This window comes from Notamacropus eugenii, chromosome 4 (genome assembly GCF_028372415.1).
Source record: "Notamacropus eugenii isolate mMacEug1 chromosome 4, mMacEug1.pri_v2, whole genome shotgun sequence".
Classification (NCBI taxonomy): domain Eukaryota; kingdom Metazoa; phylum Chordata; class Mammalia; order Diprotodontia; family Macropodidae; genus Notamacropus; species Notamacropus eugenii.
In genome coordinates this window covers 472971235-472996125 of record NC_092875.1, presented here as the reverse complement: position 1 = coordinate 472996125, position 24891 = coordinate 472971235, and the positions used below count along the sequence as shown (strand labels likewise).

The 24891-nt window shown below is 41.0% G+C and overlaps 1 protein-coding gene across 1 annotated transcript in view; it reads left to right on the top strand.

The window, feature by feature from the left end:
* Positions 1-24891, top strand: part of ARSB (arylsulfatase B) — a 260017-nt gene that overhangs the window by 23669 nt on the left and 211457 nt on the right. Inside the window, exons 2-4 of the mRNA XM_072606420.1 lie at positions 7734-7920; positions 10627-10817; positions 20725-20932. Of these exons, the coding sequence (XP_072462521.1) occupies positions 7734-7920; positions 10627-10817; positions 20725-20932 (586 nt within the window). The remainder of the gene's footprint in view (positions 1-7733; positions 7921-10626; positions 10818-20724; positions 20933-24891) is intronic.

Sequence of the window (24891 nt, the reverse complement as noted above, 5' to 3'; positions counted from 1 at the left end):
TTGTCCTTTTTTTTGTTTTTTAAGGTAACTAGATGGTATAGTAGGTAATGTACTGGACTTAGAGTCAAGAAGACCTGAATTAAAGTCCTGCCTCAGACATTAGCTGTATGATCCTCCCAAGTCTGCAAACTAGAGATCATAATGACATGCACCTCACAGAGCTGTTATGAGGATTGCCTGAGAAAAGAGATGAATACAAAATATTATTTTTACTCTGACTATTATTGTTCCCATTCACTCTCCTGTTGAAATGTAAGCGGGTACTGTGTCTTTTACAAAGTAGATGCTCAATAAGTATATGTTTGATGAATGAAAATGGATGAATGATCAAATATTATGCACATGCTTGTTTCTTACTGTGTTTTTAAAGGACCTAAAATAAAGACTCTCATCCCACTATTACCAGGAAGAAATTGAAGTTGACAGGAGGAGTCACTAGTGACTAAGCCACCCATTGTGACAGGATGGAACTCGTGGCGCTCTGCTGTGTCTCCTGTGCAAATCATCAGAAAACACTCATTAAGAGGGGTGCGTTCTCCTTCAGGTTTTGAGTTGATCAGTCTGCTTTGATGTAACTCTGTGTTTCTTTTTTTCATTATTTCAACATGCTCAAAATTGTGTTCATCACTGGAGCACTGGGACGTGGAAACAGAAGCTTACATCTGTGTCAAAGAATAATGGGAAATGATGGCAGGCTTGTTAGAAGGGATATTTACCTCATTATTGCAAGGATCTTGATTTCGTTGATGAGGATACTCCCTCCACTGACTCTGATCGCACCTTCTATTTCACAAGGAGAATTAATGAAGCCAAAAATTTCATCACCTTGCTTTCTGCCTAGTGATGAGTCCTTCTGGATTTCTTTAGGTTAGCTCTCAGACAACAGATAGACCGTCCATCGCTGGGCTGGGCACCTGTGTTGTTGGGTGGCTTGGTCCTCAATAAGCTTAGATTCTGACAGTGGATGTATGTGTGTGTTTATATTTATAATATACATATTTCATATATGCATATAACATATATATATAATATATGTTTATATGTATATGTATATATATGTACATATCTATTATATACGGTGGTTATATAGTTGTTGTCCTTCATTCTCGAAAATGATATCACTATGGTAAAGTCAAGTTTCAGTGTGTCTGACTGTGGTTGATCAGACCAATAGGAGCTCAGAATACTCTATCACAGGTTGGGCACAGATAGTCCATGTGAACATTTGGGGTGGATACTCCAAATTTGTGCATTCCTACATTTCCTTTGAGCTGTCTCAATTCTGCTTTTCTCATAGAGCACAGCACCTTTTCTGATGTGGGCACACCATGCTGAGCGATCCTATACTAGTGTCTCCCATGTCACACGATCAATTCCAAAGTTCTTGAGAGACCTTCAGAGTGTCCTTGTATCCCTTCTTCTGACCACCATATGATCGCCTGCCCCATGAATTCTCCATAAAGTAGTCCTTTTGGCAAGTGTACATTTTGCCTTTGAACAACATGGTCAGCCCTTTGGAGTTGTGCTCTCTGAAGCATAGTTTGAATGCTTGGCAGTTTAGTTCAAGCAAGGACATCAGTGTCTGGTACCTTATCCTGCCAGGTGATCTTCAGAATCTTCCTAAGACAGTTCACATGGAAGCGATTCAGTTTCCTGGCATGGCACTCGTAGACTGTCCATGTTTCGCAGGCATACAACAATGAGGTCAGCACAATGGCTCTGTAGACCTTCAGTTTAGTAGTCAGTCTACCTCTTCTCTCCCATGCTTTCCTTCCAAGCCTCCCAAACACTGAGCTAGCTCTGGCAGTGTGTGCATTAACCTCATTATCAATGTGTACATCCCTGGAAAGTACACTACCAAGGTAAGTGAACTTATTCACAGCATTCAAAACTTCTCCATTTGCTGTAACCAGTGGTTCCATGTATGGATGGTGTGGTGGTGGCTGATAGAGCACCTGTGTTTTCTTGGTGTTAATTATTAGGCCAACATGAGCACAGGCAGCAGAGAATTGATCCACACTTTGTTGCATCTCAGCTTCAGAAGCTGCATTGAGTGCACAATCACCTGCAAACAGAAAATCATGCACTGGCACTCCCTCCACTTTGGTCTTGGCTTGTAGACTTTTCAAATTGAAGAATTTAGCATCAGTATGGTAGCATTTGACAACATGGCTGAAAACATCATGCTAAAAAAAAGCATGGGAGCAAGCATACAACCCTGTCTCACTCCATTGGTGACTGGGAAGGTACGAGAGCACTGTCCATTATCCAGAACTCGGGCAAACATGTCATCATGAAATTGACGTACAACATTGATGAACTTCTCCAGGCAACCAAATTTTGACATAATTTTCCATAAGTCCTCATGACCAACAGTGTCAAAGACCTTGGTGAGATCTACAAATGTTGTGTACAGATCTCTGTTCTGCTCCTGGCATTTCTCCTGGAGTTGTCTGGCAGCAAACACCATATCAACTGTTCCTTGGTCCTTCCTGAAGCCACACTGCTCTCAGGTATATGACCATCTTCCAGGTGAAGGATCAGCCTATTAAGGAAGACTCTAGTAAGAATTTTGCCAGCAGTGACTAAGAGAGAGATCTCCCTGTGATTGTCTCAGGACAATCTATTCTCTTTACCCTTACAGAGATGGACAATGGAGGCATCCTTGAACTCCGGGGGGATAACCTCCTCTTGCCATATAACCTGGAAAATTTCAGTCAGGTTTTGTATGAGCAATGGTCCCCTTACCTTGTAAATCTCAGCTGGAATAGAATTAGCACCAGGTGCTTTGCCACATGAAAGGAACCTAATGGCCTTCAAAACCTCTTCAGTTGGAAGTTCAACTAAGGAGGGATTGATGTTAACCTGAGGTAAGTGGTCAGTGGCCTCAGCATTGATTGATGATGGTCTGTTGAGAACACTATGGGAGTGTTCAGCCAATCTCTCTAGGATCATGTCCTTATCACTAATCAATGTGACTCCATCAGCACTAAGTAGTTGTGATGCACCATAGGTTCTTGGTCCATTAATAGCCTACAGGGAATCATCAAAGTACTTTGGATTGTTATTATCATCAGATATATATATATATATGTAAAATATATATTTATAATATTTTATGTATATGTAATTTTGTAGTATATACTTACGTAATATATGTACTTTGCTATACCTGTATATATTGTATACAGGTATATTTTTTGGCAAGGTAGAGAGAAATAAGATACCATCACAGGTAGCAAAGTGCTGCAATGGATAGAGTGCTGTACAAAGGATCAGGAAGACCTGAGTTCAAATCCTGTTTCAGATACTTGCTTGCTGTGTGACCTTGGGCAAATCACTTAGCCAGCCTGAGCTTTAGTTTCCTCATCTGTAAAACGGGAATAAAGGCATCGACCTCCCAGTTTGTGAAGATTAAGTGAAGTAACATATGTAAATAGTATACATATAAAATGGTTTGTAAACGACTCATACTGTAGTTGCTATTATTGGCCCAGGGCCATGTATCTCACTAAGGTCTGAGGTCAGATTTGCACACCATCCACAGACCTCCAGATTACTCTCCCTTATCTCCTAATACGTTCGCTACGTGGTTTAGAGTCTCTCCTCCCCCCCTCCCCCCGTTTTAGTCTATTTGGATCATGCATTCATTGAGGTGGGTATACCTTAGCCTTTCCTCTTCCTTTTCTCCCTGTCCCCAAGATGCCATAATTCCTATTTGTGGCTTTGTAGAGTTCTGTTTTTCCCCCACCACACTGTATCCTACTATTAGAAACAACTATGTGTGTGTGTGTGTGTGTGTATGTGCACACACACATATATACTATATATACACATGTATGTAAAATAATTCTTTTCATGTTTCTGTTTATCATTTGTTCCTCTAGATGCAGATAGTGTCTTCCTTCATTTGTCCTTTGTAGTTAATTTGGTCTTTATAATAGTCAGAATGACTTAGTCACTCAAAGCTGTTCTTGTGTACAGTGCTGTCTTGGCCCTGCGCATTTTGCTCATCATCATTTCATTCACATCTATGCCTGGTTTTTAAAGATTATTGATCTCATCGTTTCTTATAGCACAGTCATATTCCATCACAATCATATACCTCAACTTGTTCAGCCATTTCCCGATTGACGGACATCCCTGCAATTTCCAGTTCTTTGCCACCATAAAGAGAGCTGCTATAAATATTTTAGAACTTATAGGTTCTTTTTCTTTTCCCTAATCGTCTTTGGAAATAGACCTGGTAGTGGTATTACTGGGTTAAAGGGTATAGCAAGAAGTTATTTTTCAGACTGGTACTTGAGTTTTCTTCAAATGGAGAATCAAATGTGAAGCGTTGGCTTCAATATGCTCTGAAACCCTTTCTGAATATTACTAGGTCTTCAAAGATTGTAGAAGTGAGAATAAAAACAATAATTTCTAGTTTAAAAAGTATTCCAAGTGCTTTCCACACATTATTGCCAAGATTCTCATCTCAGGTTATCCTTGCAGTTCAGAAGTAGGAACTGAATCCTTCTGTTGTGGCAGTGGTTGAAGGAGCTGAAGGTATTTAGCCTCAAGTATAGAAAACTCAGGGGAGAACAAAATACCTGTCCTAGGTATTTAGCGGGCACTCAGTGGAAGAGAGTTGAGACTTACTTTTTGACGTTAGCAGGTAGTATCAGGGGCGTTGGGTGGATGTGGGCAAGGGGGAGGTTTAGTAGTTTAATTTTGATTTCAGTGAATGCATCCTCATAATTAGAGTTGCCCATAAGTAGAAGGGGCAGACCCAGAAGGCTCTGGATTCCTCCCCAGTAGAGGTCTGCAAGCAGAGGCTGAATGACCACTTGGTGGGTATTTTGTAGCGATGAGTTCTTTTTAAATATAGTTTGGATGACTAATATGAAAGTATGTTTTGCATGACTACCCACATAACATTTAGGAAATTGCTTGCCTTCTCAGTGAGGGCTGAGGGGAGGGAGGGAGAGAATTTGGAACTCAAAATGTTAAAAATAAATGTTAAAAACTGTTTTTACATGTAATTGGGGAAAAATAAAACACTAAATAATTTTAAAATTTAAGGAAAAACAAATATAGTTTGGGCTTGTTGGCCCCTGAGGTTTCTTCATGCCCTAATATTCCCTGGTCCCGTTTATGTAATGCTTTTTCTCTAAAATTTCCTCCTGTCGTTATGAGCCTGACAAACACCCACAAACACAAACATTTTCATCCATTAAAAAACATAAAAGGAGAATTGCGTATGATTTGGTGAGTCTCTGTTACATTCAGCTTATTTTTCTGCCAGACCTAGAGGCCTGTATTGGGCTACCCGAGTCTTTCTTACCTGTCCCAGGTCTTTGGTTGGCCAAACCGGATAAACGTATGAGAGGAAGGACGTTCCAGAGTCGAACAGGGGTTGAGCTTTATTTCAGGGTTTCAGTTACAAGTGCAGGGGAGTCTTCCTTAGGAGGAAGAGGGGGAGATCTCCTAAGGAGGCTAAGCTTAAGGGATTGGAAGTAGAAGTACAAGCGGGGAGAGAGGGGGAGGGGAGAGAGGAAAGAAAAGAAGCGGAGCCCTACTTTCCTCTTTGGCTCCACACGTGCTAAGAGAGAGCTTTCTGGCTTCCTCAATCCTACTTAATCTTCAGCCACACAGTTTGCATCTCAATACCATGCTGTTAGGTAACTAGGCGTGCTCCAATCCGGGACGACCTCGAGGGCAGGGAGACTTCCACCCATCAGGTATCTCCGGGGGAGAGGCGGAAATACCCGAGCTAGCCGAGCTAGCTCGGTCTGACCTTCTCGAACCCCCGCTGTTCATGGAGGGCCTCGTAAGACTCTAAGATTTAGAAGTCCCACTTTTACCTGCCCGAGACCGTCCACACGGAATTGAGCTTCCAGTCCCAACATTTTTCATTTTTTGAAATATACATTAAATTTAACTTGGTAATTCTCATATTGTTCTGCTTGTCACTGTTCCTTCTCTCTTCTTAATTAAAAATTTCTTTTCAATGAACAAAAATCGATATTCTCCCTCCCCCTTCCATCATTGGGAAAGAGGAGGGAAGAGAATAAGCATTTTCTTAGGTGCCTACTATGTGCCAGGCACTGCTAAGTGCTTTATAAATATTATCGCATTTGATTTTGGGGAAAAACAAAAACCATGTAACAAAGATGCATCGTCCTGTATTGGTCATGCCCAGAAATGTCTGTCTCATTCTGTACTCTGATCCAACTTCTCTCTCTTAGGAGATGAGCATCGTGTTTCATCATGGATCTTCTGGGATCACTGGTGGTCATTGTGTTGGTCAGAGTTCTTAAGTCTTTTGAAGTTTATTTTTATAATGTTATTTGCCAGACCTAGAGGCCTGTGGGCTACCCGAGTCTTTCTTACCTCACCTCCCGAGGTCTTCGGCTGGCCATGCCGGGTGCGCATATGAGAGAAAGGACGTTCCAGAGTCGAACAAGGGTTGAGCTTTATTTCAGGGTCTGGTTACAAGTGCAGGGGATTCTTCCTTAGGAGGGAGAGAGAGAAGGATCTCCCAAGGAGGCAAAGATCTTACAATAAGAGATTGGAAGTAGAAGTATAAGTGAGGAGAGAGGGGGAGGGGAGAGAAGAGAGAGGAAAATGGGGAGCCTAGTAAGCTCACACGTGGCCCTCTGCCCAAGAGGCTTTTTCGGGCTTTCCTGGACCTACTTAAGCCCTCTGTCGCGTAGTTTACATATCAATATCGAGCCTGTTAGGAGACAACAGGTGTGTCCAATCCGGGACAGCCTCAAGAGCAGGGAGGCTGCACCCATCACATATCTCCCGGGAAGAGGCGGAAATACCCGAGCTAGGGTCTGACCTTCTCGATTCCCTGCTGTTTTCCTGGGGGGCCTCGTAAGAACTCTAAGATTTAGAAGCTCCCACCTTTACCCGCCCAAGACCGTCCACACGGAATTGAACTTCCAACCTTCACAGTTATTGTAGAAGTTATTCTCCTGGTTCTGCTGCCTCTGCATCAGTTCATGCAAGTCTTTCCAAGTTTCTCTGAGCGCCGTCCCCTTTCTCACAGTGCAGTAGGACTCCACTGCTTTCTTGTACCATGATGTGTTTTAGCCATTTCCCAGTCCTCTCTTCTGTTTAAAAAAATTCCATGAATGCTCTTCTTGTTCTTTTCTTCTACATCTCTATCATTCCTGCCCTAAACCCCCTCCCTGCCCCCCAACCACTACCGTGACAATAAGACATCCTTTAGGACAAGTATTGTTTCATTTTTGCTTTTGCAGAACATTCCCACATGCATTTTCTTTTTTTAAACATTTTCTTTTATTTATTTACTCTTATTTTTCATTTGATAAGATTTTGAGTTCTAAATCTTTTCCCCTCCCTCCCTCCCCTCTCTCCAAGATGGCGTACAATCTGATATAGGCTATACTTGTCCATTCATATTAAGCGTATTTCCACATTGGTCAGGTTGGTGAAGCAAGAATCAGAAGACAAGGAAAAAAACCACAAGAAAGATAAAAAGAGAGAGAAAATAGTATCTGCATTCAGACTCCATCGTTCTTTCTCTGGACTACGTGCATTTTCTTGTCTGATCAGGCCAGCGAGCTCCATTTCAGAAGTGTATTGCTTAAGCCACTGCAGGCACAAGAACAGGAGTCCAAGTCTAGTGTTGTATTAATGGTGCAGCACAGATACTGCACACTCTCATGTGCCAGATTTACAACTTCACTAATTCCTAATCCTACGTTTGTTCTTTTAAGATCCATACAGGTTTACAACATCAAATAATTTGGCCCTGTCAACCTAGCTGCATACCCCTTGATGAAAAACTGCTGCCTGAACTTCTCCAGGAGGCTGGATATGTCACCCACATGGTTGGAAAGTGGCACCTGGGCATGTTCCGGAAAGAATGTCTTCCAACACGCAGAGGATTCGATACGTTCTTTGGTAATAGAAATCCACATGGTTCTTTACCGTTTGGTCCAACCCTAGCTCTGTAATAAAACACACTCAACTCTAATCAGATGAAATAACTGGAAATGTCAATGCCAAGTGAATCAGTCTTTATTATGTTATCTCCATAAACAGATTCCTGCATTGGCTTATTCAGAAATGTCTGCCTCATTCTCTACCCTGGGTCCCGCATCTCTCTGTTAGGAAGTAGGTGGCATGTTTCATCATGGGTCTTCTGGAATCATGGCTGGTCATCATGTGGGCCAGTGATCTTAAGTTTTTTTTCCCCTGGCACACTTCTCCCCATCTGGTTATTCTTTTGCTTTCATAGTAAATAGAATTTTTTTCTCTGGGTAAGGTGGAGGGAGAGATACCCAAAAATTTCCCATGAAGGGCAGGCATGTTTACAAAGACAATCCTTTTTGGCAGGCAATTTAAGTAAGTGAAAAGAACATTGGATTTAGACAGAAGACCTAAGTTTGCATCGTGACTTTGGCACTTACTGCCTCAGTAATCATGAACAAGTGGGTTTCTCCTGTTTTGGGTATCAATTTCCTCATCTGAGAAATGAAGGGGTTGGTCTAGATCAGGAGTTCTTCACCTAAGATCCATTAAATTAAAAAAAAACTCCTTTGTTTATTGTATATCAGTATAATTAATATCCTCTGTAATCTTTGGTATTTTCTTTCATGCATTTAAAAACATTTCTCAGGATTCCATAGTTGTATAATAGTAAATTGATATTAAAATCTTGAGTTTCTTTAAAATCTTAAAGTTTTTGAAAAAAATTTTTTGAAAATATTTTTTTAATACCTTATTGTTAGGGAGCACAAATCAGATTTCCATTTCTTCCTCTGCGGTGTTTCCGTAATACTCCAAATATTCCTGCTATATGGCTAGCATTATTATTGTGTTTTGACTGTTAGGTTGTTTTTTTTAAAGTCAGGGACTGAATTGTTCAAAAACATTTTTTATGTTTCCCAAAAAGGCACAGGTGCTAGCACACTTTTAGGGGCTGAGGGCTTTCAGAATATAAATTCATGTTTGTAAATCACTGTAAAGATAAAAAGCTCTGCATTCTCATAATAATAATCATGACTTTATTACTTGAAATCAGTTTGGCGGTTAAGCTATTTGTAAATTAATGGAGCGCCGCAAAGAAATGTGTGAACAAATAGCTGTCATTTCTCTGGTGTCCTCTTATTTATTAGATCTTTTCAGTATTAATATTTGGCACATATATAACATCTTTGTACCAGACCTCTCATCTGGATAGATTCCCCCAGATGATAAACCTGTTGTCTGCAGCTTACAGGTAGACAGGCTGAAGTGAGTTCCGCAAGGTCACATAATAAATCACTGGTACAGCACAGAAATAGAACACTCCTCCCTGTGCCCTCATCCTGCCCCCCCTAAGTCTACTAACACTTGATCCACCCCCAACAAAAGCAATATGATTTTTATAAGAACTTTACTTCCATTAATGCAAATCAAAGTAGTTAAAAAGCAAATGCTTCAGGTTTCTAGTGCTTTTACATACAAAGGAATGATTTTATTTTTTTAACCACAATAATTTGAGAACTATGTACAGTTTCTTTTTTTCTTTATTTTAACTTTAAAAAAATTAATTTTCCTCATTATGCCCCTCTGAGGTTGCTGAACACAAAAACCATTTAGCCAGAGAACAAAGCATTTGTTAATACGAGGGGCCCCTTGTTTGATGATTCGTGGAGGATGGGGAGCTGTTGGAAAAGTAGGAGTGGAGATGCTGAGTTGGAAAGCACCTAAGAGGACATCTCATCCATCCCCTTGTTTTGTAGATAACAGAGTTAAGGGGCAGATAAGGTGGGAAGTTCTTACTGTATAGAAGGTGGGCATTTGGAACTGGGGAGAAGGCTTATTCCCTTATCTTCAGGGAGGTTTGCCATGATCTGTCTGTCGATGGCGCCTGTAATAAAGAACAAGGTTGTTTGTCTTAATGTTTTAAGAGTAATGTACATTTTCAGAAATATTGATAGAGGGTACCCATTTCTCTTCTCATCTCTTAGCTCCTTACATGGGGCAGGCAGGCAGTTGATATCTGACTCCTTGGAGGGATTTAAATATATGAAAAGTCTAATTTAGACAAAGCTTTTGAGTTGGTTTTATGAGATTCCATATAGTGGCCCTTTGGCTTTATTAGGAAAGATTTGTGTCTTTCACCAGCTGGTGTCAGCATCTGACTAGGGATGACTCAGCTGCTCCTGGGAAGCCAGTATCGCAGTCTGAGGCTGTCAGAAACAAAACCATCTCACGAGTCCTCTCCAAATAAAGCCAGATGTCCAGATCATGGCCACCACAGCTGTTTCCTCATCTCCGTTCTAACTTTAGAAGTCCAAGGCATCATTCCCTTTACTTCATGTGATCTCTGAGCGGTTTTTATGTATTTCACTGATATCACCCACTTGCCTTATAAAACAGCTGAGCTACTGTTTTCCAGATCTTTCTGGGGTCATAGGTTAGACTGGCACCACAAATGAAATTTTTATGCTTTACAGTATCAAATATAGAGATGTTCAAGATTCTTGCTCTGATTAGCCTTGTCATCTGATTAGCCTTGTCATAGGTAATCAATCACATTAGGAGATTAAATGCTGAAACATTCATTTATATCATGTCTTATGCCGCGCTGACTGCCTCCATCTTCCGTTCTCATTGTAGGGTATCTCCTAGGTAGTGAAGATTACTACTCCCATGAACGCTGTGTACACATTGACGCCTTGAATGTCACCCGGTGCGCTCTTGATTTTAGAGATGGAGAAGATGTTGCAGAAGGATATGAAAATGTGTATTCAACAAATGTATTTACGCAAAGGGCTGTGGACCTTATTGCTAACCAGCCGGCTCAGAAGGTACATTCTTTCTTCTTTTCTTTCCTTTTCATTTCTCTCTCTTTCCTTTCCCCCCTCACTTCTCTCCCTTTCTTCTTGCCTCCCTTCCTCCGTCAGTCTTTGCATTTTTCCCTGCCTGCTTTCCTCCCACCCTTCTTCTTTTCCTCCCTCCCTTCCTCTTTCTCCATCTCTTCCTTCCTTCCTTCCTTCCTTCCTTCCTTCCTTCTTTCCTTCCTCCCTCCCTCCCTCCCTCCCTCCCTCCCTCCCTCCCTTCCTTCCTTCCTTCCTTCCTTCCTTCCTTCCTTCCTTCCTTCCTTCCTTCCTTCCTTCCTTCCTTCCTTCCTTCCTTCCTTCCTTCCTTCTCTGCTTCCTAGAAAACTGTTTATTACATATGTTACAAGGTAACTAGACATGGGTTAGAAGATTTGCAGCCAAAGTACTATAATCCAGAGCAGGTCAGACATAGGCCTTCTTCTCTCTTGATCATGGCCACAGCAATGTCATACATCTTCTTTAAGACCTGTTTGATTTGATGCTTCTTGGCCTTGACATCCATGATTCATGCCGTGTTGCAGTTGTCCTTGGTCTTAAGTCACAAACTGGTCATGGGGAGCTTGATGACATAGTGATCAAGCTTGCTCCTCCTAGGGCCACTCTCCTGAGAGTGTGTGAAGTTGATCTGCCTATTAAATTAAAGTACATTGAGTCACTGAAAGGTGTGGGGCATTTGGATCATCTTCTTTGGGGTTACCCTTTAATGATGTTTTTTTTGTCTAGAGAAGGATGATTTTCTTTTTTACCCTTTGATGCTATCTTGTGGGAAAGAGCTCATTTTTTCTTTTCAAATAATGAGATACCAAGCTAGGTGGTGCAGTGAATAGAGCACTGGGCCTGAAGTCTGGAAGATCTGAGTTCAAATCTGACCTCAGACACTTATTAGCTATATGACCCTGAGTAAATCACTTAACCTCTGTCTGCCTTGACTGTAAAAAAAAGTGTAGTAATAGCACCTGTCTCCCAGGGTTGTTGTCAGGGTCAAATGAGACAACAAATTGTTAAGTGCTTGGCAGAGCACTTGGTACGCAGTGGGAACTACATAAATCCTCGTTTTTATTCCTGTTATTATTATACCATCTTGGGTCATGGAATCACCAATTTAGAGTTAGAAGGGACTTTACTGGTCATCTGAGCCAAGCCCCTTCATTTTAGACTTTCAGAAGCAAAGCCTAGAGGGGCCAAATAATTTGCCTCAAGTGGCTTGCCTCAAATTGCACTTTAGACTATATTACACAGTGCTGTCAAGGTAATTTTCCCTAAATACAGATCTGACCATGTTATTCCCCGAGTCAACCAACCCCAGTGACTACTTTTTATGTAAAAGGGAAAATATGAATTTTTCTGTTTAGCTTTTTAAGCCCTACACCATCCGGCCCTTAATTATCTTTCCAGTGTCACTGGATATCATTTTCCCTCCACCACCATTTGCTCCAACCAGAACGACCTTCTGTGTTCCTCACGAGAAGTAGCCCATCTCTTCACTTTGTGCCTTTGCTTTGGCCATCCCGTGTGCCTGGAATGCACCCCCTCCTTTCTTCTATCTCATAGACTTCCTCTCTTCCTTTGTTATAGTTGTTCTTTGTCCTTTGTTTTCAAAGAGGACCAGTGACATCACAGGGTGATGTCTTGACTCGTGTGTGAATTGGATTTAAGTGAGGCACGTTGCACAAAGTCATTGAGCTCAAGTACCATCTTCTATAACAAACCTTTCCTCATTCTCCCAACTCTTAGTACTCTCTCTCCAAAACTACATTTAGCTACTCTGTATAGATCTGTATTTCTTCACTTTATGTTTATGCTGCATTACTTTTACATGTGCTTGTTTCCCCTATTACAAGATAAGTTCCTTGTGAGCAGCAATTGTTTCTTTCCTTATATTTTATTTCCAGCACCTAGGGTGGTGTTTGGAACACAGGGGGCACTTAATACATATTTATCATTTGATTGATTGATTGATTGGCTGCCCAAGGATCCACATGCAGTAATGTGGAAGGTTTGCTCTTTCAGAACAACTTTAGGGGAAGGTCACTGTAAACAAATGAACATTATGAACTGTAGAATATTTAAGAAGAAACCTACTTTTATTACTTTCATGTGTATGTATGCATGCGTGTCTCTGTATTTGTTCCTACACACATGTAATAAACAACTGTCTCTGTAAAAGTGTGATTAGAAAAGCAATACAAATAGTTAAAAATAGTTTATTCTCTTAAATAGGCTTAGAATTTCCTTTATAATCTTTTTTAACATTATGAATTTGTTATGCTAGGCCTTTATTTTTTTTCAAAGATGGTACAAAAGTAAAATTTCTTTCATAGGAGAAATGCCTCAGTCTGACCGAGAGAGCAAATTTTCATAGATTCTGAGATGAACAAAATAAAAATGAATGAGGCTATACTGTGTGCAGGGTAACTTTTGTGACTTTTAAGTTATTTAAAATACTGGTTTTGTATTATAGACAATGCCCAAACAAGTCTTTTAACTATCTTTATTTTGTTCCAAGGTCCTCAGCAAGCATATTGTTGCAATTTTTCATTAGATGTGTTGATAATGTGGTAATAGAAATATATGATGTAGGAATAAAAAGTTAGATCTAGAGTCATCCAGGCTGACTTCATTTTATGGATGAGGGAAATGTGTTCCAGGAAGACTTGCCCAGTCTCACATCTCCGTTTGTCTTTCAGACATCTCCAACTGGATGTTCTCTAGACATCTTTTCAAAAATATAATTAATTAATTAATTTTTAGTTTTCAATATTCACTTCCATAAGATTTTGAGTTTTAAATTTTCTCCCCCTCCCTCTTTTCCCCCCTCCCCAAGACAGCATGCAAACTGATATAGACTCTGCTTATACATTCATATTGAACATATTTTCACATTAGTCATGATATAAAGAACTAGAACTAATGGGAGGAACCACGAGAAAGAAGAAACAAAACAAAACAACAAAAGAAAAGGAGAGCAAATAGTCTGCTTCCATGTGCATTCAGACTCCACAGTTCTTTCTCTGGATGTGGATGGCTTTTTCTATCATGAGTCTTTGGGCATTGTCTTAGATCCTTGCCTTGCTGAGAAGAGCTAAATCTGTCAAAATCAGTTATTGCACAATGTTACTGTTACAGTGTTGCTATACAAGATCCTCCTGGTTCTGCTCACTTCACTCAGCATCAGTTCATATCAGTCTTTCCAGGTTTTTCTGAAATCCACCTGCTCATCATTTCTTATTGAACGATAGTATTCCCTTACATTCATACATCACAACTTGTTCAGGTTTTCCCCAATTGATGGACATCCCTTCAGTGTCTAATTCTTGGCCACCACAAAAAGAGCTGCTATAAATGTTTTTGTACATGGGGGTCCTTATCCCTTTTTTATGATCTCTTGGGGATACAGACCTAGAAGTGGTATTGCTGGGTCAAAGGCTATGCACATTTTTATAGCCCTTTGAGCATAGTTCTGAATTGTTCTCTCGGATCAATTTACAACTCCGCCAACAATGCACTTGTGTTCCAGTTTTCCCACATCTTCTCTAACATTTATCATTTTCCTGTTTTGTTATGTTAGCCATCCTGATAGCTGTGATGTGGTACCTCTCCTCTAGACCTCTTAAACTCAACATGTCCAAAGCAGAATTCGTTATCTTTCCCCCTAAACTCCCTCCCTGTACCTTCCTTATTACTGTAGAGGGCAGCACTATCCTTCCAGTCCCTCATGCTTACAACCTAGGCATCATCCTGGACTTCTTGCTATCTCTTAACCCTCCCTTCCCCCCATAGCCAAGCTGTTGCCAAGGCCCCTCAATTTTACCTTTGCTCCATCTCTTAAATATATCCCCTTCTCTCCTCTGACACTGCACCATTCTCTCCTGCACCATTCTTTGCAGGCTTTCACCACTTATGATGGACTACTGCATTGTAACCCAGTGTCTGCAGTGTCTGGCACCAATATGGTGTTCCCCCAAATCAGAGAGGGGAGAAACAGCTGTGTAAAGGGATACAAACTGGGTCAGGTCAGAAATAGAGCAGGTCAAATTTTCTGTGCTCATCAACAGTGGGATCAGACCTGTGAATGGCAGCTGTTCTTCCAGCCTGGGAGAGAGAGGTAGACTGAGTCTTTTAAAAAAAAAAAATTAACCCTGTTCTCTGACTTCAAGTCATGAGATTTTACTATTGCATTGTGTTGTCCATTCATTAGCAATATGGCCACAGACAGGTCATGTAGCTTCTCTGAACTCATTTATTTTTCTGTAAAATGGTGTGATAATATCTGCAATAACTACTTTCCTAGTGTATTGCGAGACTTGGTGAGATCATGCCTATAAACTTTAAAGGGCTATATAAATATTATTCATTATTTAAGGTTTACACAGTGCTTTTTTCACAACAATTCTGTGCAATATGTAATGGAACCATTTTTATTATTTCCATCTTACATATAAGGGAGTTGATTTTTTTCTCAGATCTGAGTACAGAAGAATATTAAACTAACTGCAAAAGTGAGACCACATTGGGTGATTCCTTTATGAAGTATAAATTAGTCCTTTTGTGAATCAGAAAGGAAGCACCATGATAGGAAAAAGAATGACAGGTTGTGCTGCTAGACAACCTTTAATAGTCACAGAGTCCAGGAAACAGATATGAAGAGGGACTTAGATCCTGACATGATAGGGAGAAGATACAGGCAGCTAGAAAAAGGGAAGCCATATGGATCTGGGAGAGCATAGACAGAGGTAATCACAACAAGGGCTCTAGAACTCTGGGAGTGAGGCTTCTTAGGCCCTTTAAACACATGGTGTGTCAGAACATAAGCTATGTTGGTGAAATTCCCCTCAAGGAAGGAATCCCGTGTCTCTCCCTTGAACTTCTTCATGATTAGTCAATTAGCCAGTCAATCAGCCAGCATATATTAAGCACCTACTATATGCCAGGTACTGTGCAAAGTGCTAGGGATACAAAGAAAGAAAAAAAAGACACTTCCTGCCCTCAAGGAGCTCACACTCCAATGGGGGAGACAACAAACAAATATGTACCAGCAAACTGTATACAGAATAGGAAATAACAGAGGGAAGATGCTAAGAATTGAGAAAGGCTTATGATAGAAGGTAGGACAGAAGGTGTCTTGCCTGTAAACTGTGTTATTCTGGAGAAGTTGCTTCATCTTTATTTTTTTTTTAATTTTTTAATTTTTAGTTTTCAACATTCATTTCCACAAGATTTTGAGTTTCAAATTTTCTCCCCATCTCTTTCCTCCCCCCTTCCCTTCCCTTATCCCCATCTATTTTCTTGTAGGACAAGATAGATTTCTGTACCCCATTACATGTATTTCTTATTTCCCAGTTGCATGTAAAAACAATTTTTAACACTTGTTTTTAAAACTTTGAGTTCCAGCTTCTCTCCCTTCCTCCTTCCCCACCCATCCCCACTGAGAAGGCAAACAATTCAATATATGTCATACCTGTGTAGCTATGCAAAAGACTTTCTTAAAAGTCATCTTGTGAAAGATTAGTTATATTTCCCTCCATCCTATTCTCCATTTATTCTATTCTCTCTTTTGACCTTGTCCCTCCCCAAAGTGCTTACTTCTAATCTCCCATTTGCCCTCCCTTCTGTCATCCCCACACACCCCACTTATGCCCTTTGGGTCCCCTACTTTTCTGTAGTGTAAGATAGATTTTCATACCAATTGAGTGTGCATGTTATTCCTTCCTTAAGCCAAATGTGATGAGAGTAAGCTTCACTTTTTCCCTCTCACTTCCCCCCTTTTCCCCTCCATTGAAAAAGCTTTTACTTGCCTCTTTTATGGAGACAATTTACCCCATTCCATTTCTCCCTTTCTCCTCCCAATACATTCCTCTCTCACCCCTTAATTTTATTTTTTTAGATATCATCCCTTCCTATTCAACTCACCCTGTGCTCTCTGTCTATATGTATATAATCCCTCCAACTACCCAAATACAGAGAAAAGTCTCAAGAGTTACAAATATGATCTTTCCATGTAGGAATGTATACAGTTCAACTTTAGAAAGTCCCTTATGATTTGTCTTTCCTGTTTACCTTTTCATGCTTCTCTTGATTCTTGTGTTTGAAAGTCAAATTTTCTATTCAGCTCTGGTCTTTTCATCAAGAATGCTTGAAAGTCCTCTGTTTCATTGAATGACTATTTTTTTCCCTGAAGTATTATACTCAGTTTTGCTGGGTAGGCAATTCTTGGTTTTAATTCTAGCTCCTTTGACTACTAGAATATCATATTCTAAGCCCTTCAGTTCCTTAATGTAGAGGCTGCTATATCTTGTGTTATCCTGATTGTATTTCCACAATCCTTGAATTGTTTCTTTCTGGCTGCTTGTGGTATTTTCTCCTTGACCTGGGAACTCTGGAATTTGGCTACAATATTCCTAGGAGTTTTCCTTTTGGGATCTCTTTCAGAAGATGATTGGTGGATTCTTTCAATATTTATTTTACCCTCTGGTTCTAGAATATCAGGGCAGTTTTCCTTGATAATTTCTTGAAAGATGATGTTTAAGCTCTTTTTTTGATCATGGCTTTTGGGTAGTCCCATAATTTTAAAATTATCTCTCCTGGATCTATTTTCTAGGTCAGTTGTTTTTCCAGTGAAATATTTCACATTGTCTGCTATTTTTTCATTTCTTTGCTTTTGTTTTATAATTTCTTGATTTTTCATAAAGTCATCAGCTTCCATCTGCTCCATTCTAATCTTTAAGGAATTATTTTCTTCAGTGAGCTGTTGGATCTCCTTTTCCATCTGACCAGTTTTACTTTTTAGGGCCTTCTTCTCCTCATTGGCTTTTTGGATCTATTGTGTCATTTGGGTTAGTCTATTTTTTAAAGTGTTATTTTCTTCAGCATTTTTTGGGGTCTCCTTAGCAAGCAGTTGACTCATTTTTCTTGATTTTCTTGCATCTGTCTCATTTCTCTTCCCACTTTTTGCTCTCCTTCTCTTAGTTGATTTTCAAACTCCTTTGTGAGCTCTTCCATGGCCTGAGACCAATTCATATTTTTCTTGGAGGTTTTGGATGGAGGAGCTTTGACTTTGTTTTCTGCTGTTTGCATGCTTTGGTCTTCCTTGTCACCAAAGGAGGATTCTATAGTCTGATTCTTTTTCTGGTTTTTGCTCATTTCCCCAGCCATTTACTTGGCTTTTGAGCTCTTTGTCAAGGCAGATTTCTGCTTCCATTGGGAGTGGGGGGGGGTTACTGTCAACCACTCAATCCCCCCATAATCTGTGGGCCTAGAACTCCAGAAATAGTGACTGCAGCTGCCTCTGTGGCTGCTTCAAGTTCCTCTGCTCCCTTCCCCCTGGGGCTGGACCACCCCACTCTAGCACTGGTCCCACATGCTTTTCCCAATGACCTTCCAATTTATCTTCAGGGTTTTGGGGTCATGAAGTCTGGAAACCACCACAGGTATGAGAGATTTAGTCTTTCCAAGACTTGCTCAGGTCCCCTCTGTGCACTCGTGGCCCACACTGGACTATGCTCTGCTCCCTGCATGCCTGGATAGATACTTCCCGGGAACCTTTCAGGCTGTCTTGGGCTGCAGATTTGCTTCACTCTGTCATTCTGTGGGTTCTGCAGCTCCAGAATTTGTTTAGAGCCATTTTTAACAGGTCTTTGGCTGGTCTTGGTAGGAGTGGTGTAGAAAGTCCATACTGTTACTCTACCATCTTGGCTCTGCCCCCAGCTTCATCCTTCAATGCATCAAATATCTCTCTAAGACTAGAAGAAATTGCTGGGTAGAAGGATTTTCTCTGTCTCTGTCTTTGTCTCTCTGTCTCTGTCTTTCTCTCTCTCTCTCTCTCCCTCTCTCTCTTCCTCTCTCTTTTTCTCTCTCTCTCTCTTTCTCTCTCTCTCTCTCTCTCTCTCTCTCTCTCACTCTGTCTCTCTCTCTCTCACTCTGTTTCTCTATCTCTTTGTCTCTCTCCCTCTCTCTCCCTTCCTCTCTTTCTCTCCCTCTCCCTCTCTGTTTCTCTCCCTCTCTCTCTGTTTCTCTCTCTCTGTCTCCATCTCTCTCTCTCTGTCTCTCTCTCTCTTTCTCTCTCTCTCTCCCCCTCTCTCCCTTCCTCTTTTTCTCTCCCTCTCCCTCTCTCTCTCTGCCTCTGTCTCTCTCTCCCTCTCTCTCTCCCTCTCTCTCTGTCTCTCTCTCTGTCTCTGTCTCTCTTTTGCTCTCTGTGTCTCTGTCTCTCTGTCTCTCTCTCTCTCCCTCTCTCCCTCTTCCTCTCTCTCCCTCTCCCTCTCTCACTCTCTTTCTCTCTCACTCTCTTTCTCTCTCTGTCTTTCTCTCTCCCCCTCTCACTCTCTTTCTCTCTCTGTCTCTGTCTCTGTCTCTCTCTCTCTTCCTCTCTCCCTACCTCCCACCCTCTCTTAGATGAAATGAGAGGGATCAGTGGAGAGAGAGGAAGAAAGGATGGCACAGAGAAGTTTTCATGTGTGTCCGATAGTGTTAGGGACAAGTCTGACGATGGCATTAGTTCATTCTGATTCAGTGTTGGGACAAAAGGAGGTAAGTCATTGGATAGTTACGAAAAGGAGTTTTACATATCCTTGACATAGCAAGTATAATCCACAAGGATGCAGGGGCATGTTGATTGACTATACTGTCTTCATCTTAATGTTGAAAAGTGTCTGTTCAGAAGGCCAGGGTGTGATGATTCATGGGGTCTAGAGGCAGCCACCAGGTTATAGGGACCCCAACACCATGTGCATCAGGCTTCCTTTCACTCTATTAAACTAGAAACCCACATCAGCTCTACCAGAGACCACCAAAGGTATGTCAAGGGAGACACAACTTGAGTCTTGTCTTTCCCTCCCCTTCCCCCAAGTATTGGCTTTGTTTCCTTTACCTTAACCTATGTTAGTGAGTGGGGAACCATGGTAGATATTGATCCTAATACAGATGATATTGAGGGGAAAGCTTTATTTGTTTCAATGTGAATAATTTATACATATTTATATAAACGCTGAGGAAGAACTATAGGGTAGTGGTAGTCATCCAGTGGGTAGCTAAGTGGCACAGTGGATGGAGTCCTAGAGTCAGAAAAACTCATCTTCCTGAATTCAGATCCAGCTTTAGACACATACTAGCTATGTGATTCTGGGAGAGTCACTTAACCCTGTTTGCCTCAGCTTTCTCATCTGTCAAATGAGCTGGAGAAGGAAGTGGCAAACCGCTCCAGTATCTTTGCCAAGAAAACCCCAAATGGGGTCACTTAGAGTCAAACACTCCAGAAAAAATGATTGACCGACAATGAACCAGTGAGCTGAACTCCCAAGTCACCTTATGTTTCTGACACTAATTTTCTGTGTAGTCTAAGTGCCTGATTTTCTCCAGTGGAAGAATGATGTTCAGACTTTGAAATCTTTCAGACTTTGAAGTCTTTGCCTAAAAGACTTTTATTAGCCCAACAGAAAAAAGACTTTATTGGAGCAAAATGAATATGGTGACAGGCTAAGTTAGAAGGTGAGGAGAAAGGAAGATGAAGAAAGCACATCTGATTTAGAACACCACCAAGATTTGTGTTAAGTGGAGTCAGCTTATTAATTTATTTCTCACTGCTCAGAAATCAAATTGATTGAACATTTGATGCAAACTATTACAATTCATATATTCATTTTCTCATATGATATGGTAGTAGAGAAAGCCAAATTCCTGCTCCCAAGGTAGATACCTAATTCTGATCCTTAGAGTAGTATGGGAGAACAGTCTGATTGGGAATGAAGGTTGGGGTTGGGGAGAGGAGAAGGTGGAGAGATGGCAACGGTTACTCTAATTAGTTGATAAATTCAGGTCTGCTTACTCTGTGACATTTCCCACTCAGCTGCTGTCTTAACTGACTGGTATAATTCTTTTCCAGCCTCTGTTTCTCTACCTCGCCCTACAGTCTGTCCATGAGCCCCTTCAGGTCCCTGAGGAATACCTACAGCTATATGACTTTATCCAAGACAAGAAGAGGCGTCATTACGCTGGAATGGTGACCCTTATGGATGAGGCTGTGGGAAATGTCACACGAGCCCTAAGGAAGTATGGGCTTTGGAATAACACAGTGTTCATCTTCTCCACAGGTAGGTCTATCTGATAGAAAATCATCTTCATCCAGAAGGCAGGATGCAGCGTTCAATAAAGTGAATGAAGACAGAGTGGAACATTTAGAGGTTCCTTATTAAAATAGATTTCAATCGCAATGGTCAAGGCATGATAGCAAAAGATAGTTGTTCCTGAAGAAGGAAACAATTATTTTTTTCCTCTTTCAGATGTTGAAATGTCTTGGCATGTTCTTGGAAGAAAAGGAAGATAATTCTACCTGGCTATACATAAATTAATGATGTTTCTATATATCCATATTTATGTGCACATGTATATGTCCTTTTAAAAAGTGTACAAAGTACTTTATATACAGGATCTTATTAGAACCTCATAACAACCATAAGAGTTATGTACTGCTCCTATTGTTATCCCGATTTTAGAGGCAAGGAAATGGAGACGCGTTGTGACTGAGTGATTTTCTCATGGTCACACAGGTCATAAGAATCAGCGCAAAAATTTGAACTCAGGTCTCCTTGTGTGTCTACTATATCATACCACCTCCTCCGTGTGAGTAGACACTATTCGGATTTAGCTGTGCAATTAATTAGCACATGGTGAGGCATCTTCTCATTTCTTTTGTGTAGCCTTTGTGTCTTCTGTGTGTATAGCTTCAATCGATTAAAGAGGGAACATGATTCAAAAAGACAGATGCATAAAATGGCAGAGAACGGGGAGGGAATAAGGTCCTTTTATACTGACTTAGTCTACTTCTCTTACTTATTAGGTGCAGCCAGTATATATACACTTTGAACTGTGATATGAATAATCATCAGAAACATATTTATTGACATTTTAATGAGGCTTTTTGTTTCTGATTGGCTGGAATTTAGATATAATCTCAAATGAACTAGAGGTTGAAATCTTTGTGGTTTGCTGAACTTAGGGAACTATACAGTTCTAATAAAAGAAGGGCCAAAGTCACTTTCTATACTCTAATGGATTCTTGACTTGTTGAGTGTAGAGAATCCAGTCACCAGTGCAGAATAACAAGCTCTCCATGTCTTTGTACAGAAAAGGGGTGTGAACTTCACAGCTATTATTAAGTGCCATTCCCTGTGCTAAATGCTGGAGATACAAAGAAAGGGAAAAGAAAAATAAAAAAACTAGTCTCTGCAAGGAGCTCAGTCTAATGGGGAACGTACCATGTAAACAACTACGTACAAATAAGATGTATCCAGGCAAATTGAAGGTAATCCACAGAGGGAAGCCACCAGTAACAGGCCAGGGGCAGGAAAGACTTTGAGCTGAAACTTGAAGGAGTTTAGGGAAGCTCGGAGACTGAGATGAGGAGAGAGAGAATTCCAGGCACGAGGGGCAGACAGCCAGTGACACTGAATGGTAGAGTACATGCCATCTGTAAGACTGGAAAGGCAGAGGAGGACCAGGTTAAGAAGGGCTTTGAAAGCCAAATAATGCATTTGATATTTGACTCTACAGATAACAGGGAACCAGTGGAGTTTATTGAATGAGAGATGACATGGTCAGACCTGCGTTTCAGGGAGATTGCTTTAGTCGGTGAGTGGAGGGTAGACTGGATTGGGGAGAGACTTGAGGCAGGGACAGCAAGCAGAAAACTATTGCCTTAGTCCAGTTGAGTAATGATGACAGCTGGTCCAAGTGGCAGGGGATGGCAGTGTGAGAAGTGAATAGGGGGATTATATGAGATATGGTACCAACGTAGAAATGACAGGACTTGGCACCTGGATATGGTAGGTGGGAGTGGAGAGTAAATGAGGATACCTAGGGTGAACCTGGATGACTGGCAGGATAGTGGTGCCTTCTCAAGTCATAGGAAAGTTAGGAAGGGGGGAGGATTTGGGGAGAACTGCCATGGGAGCTGATGAGATGAAGTGAAATCATATAGAGGGAGAAGAGAGTCCAAGACAGGGCCTTGGGGGACACAAGTGGTTAATGGCCAGAGAGGGTATTAGAGCATATGCAAACATTGATTTAATTATTGGTATTCAAAAGTTGGTATTCATCACAACAGGAAGGTCGTGCAGTGGATAGAGTACTGGACCTAGAGTCAAGAAGACTCACCTTTAAGAGATCAGATGTGCCCTCAGACACTTCCTAGCTGTGTGACCCTGGCAAGTTACTTAACCTTGATTCCTTTAGTTTCCTCATCTGTCAAGTGAGCTAGAGAAGGAAATGGCAAACTGCTCTTTGCCAAAAAAACCCCAAATGAGAATTAGACATGACGGAACACACAACACACGTGCAAAAATTCTGATATTCATCCCTATCCCAATAAGACAGGTTCTGACCCTCTGTAAATCACAGAGGGCTAACGTGCAATCCATAGGCCACTAGTGCTTATGTCAGGAATTCTCACTGGAAGGCTTGAGCCAGGAATGTTGAGGAGCAGGCAGTAAAATGGGGTGTTTGAAAAGTTTCTGGAATGTTACAAGATAATGATCCTGATCTTTATAAAGTGAGCATGTATTTTTAATAGCAATTTTCCAAAATAATCCGTTTCACTTGCACTTAGATAAGAGGCTGTCAGGAGAAGCTAAGGCTGCAGTTCTTTCTAGGGTGATTTTTACTGTTAATTGACAATTTAAGCCACCTGGGGTGGAATTATTAGTGTGATTGAAATCCAAGGTGATTAGAACTGCTCAATTTGGCAAATTGTAGGACGAGAGATTCATTTCTTCTAGTTCTCTCAGTCTGTTTCAGGCAGATTTTCTTTACAGCCATAGAAACACTGTTTGCGTTGGAGACTCAGCTTCCAAACAAGCAAATGTTGAAACCATTATGTACAGAAAACCGTGAAATGCATTCCACTTCTTCGTGTCATGCTCACATTTTGTGGAAGGAAGAGGCGGAAGCGGTGGAGGACAGGTGTGTTTGTAGGGAATATTTTGGGAGACTTTGTGTGTTGTTCCATTTTTTTTCCCTATTGATTCCCTGGCCCTCTGACTTCTTTCTCCTCTACCCATTGGGGGCCTGGCCAGTGCTGACATCATGAGAAAAGGATACTTAATGAGGATTTGGGCATCCAGAAATAAGTTGGATTTAAAGCCCAATCTCTTGCCTGCAAATGGGGAATTCCTATAGTTCTCATTTCAGTTGGGGGAGGTCTCTTTGAACAAATCCTTTTATGCGTGTGTGTGTGTGTGTATGTGTGTGTCTGTGTGTCTGTATGTCTGTGTGTGTGAGTGAGTATCGTCTCTGCGTGTCTGTGTCTGTGTCTGTGGGAGGCCCCCAGGGAAGGAGTGAGACTAGACCTATGATTTCATGGATGGAATGAATTCCCAGGAAGAAAAGTCCCTCTATCAACAATACCTATGGTACTGAAAAATTCCAATGATTTCTCTAGGGTTTCACAGCCAAAAGTATGTGTTAGAGGCAGGACTTGACCTGGGTCTGAGGCTGGATCTCTGCACTCCTTGACATGCTGCCTGATCATGTGCTCATTTCAGGAAATAGATTGTAGGCAAAAGGGAGCACAGGAAAATGCTCGACTTGGTTATCTTGCTTCTACCTCTGCATTACAAACCAACGAGCCTGAGAAATATCCCTCTGTCAGACAAATGACAATGAGCAGATTCAGTCACTATTGCTTTTTGTTAGAGACCTGTCAGTACAAATATAACATACTGTCTTTAGCAGAGACAGCACTCAGAATTTGCCTCCTGTAAGACATGATTTGGGTTCCAGGACCATCTCTGCTACTAACAAGCTGATTGTGTGACCTTGGGCATATCATTCTTGCCTCTTCTTTTCCCTTCCCCACATTAGTTCTTCTTCTATAAAATGGGGGAACAGAGGGAAAGGAGATAATTTTTAAAAAAAGCTTTTATTGGTACATTTTCTTTTCCTCTTTATTTATTTTAATTTTTTTTTAAATTTCACTTTTAACATTCATTTTCACAGAATTTTTGGGCTCCAAATTTTCTCCCCCCTTGTCCCCTCCCCCCACCCCAAAACACCG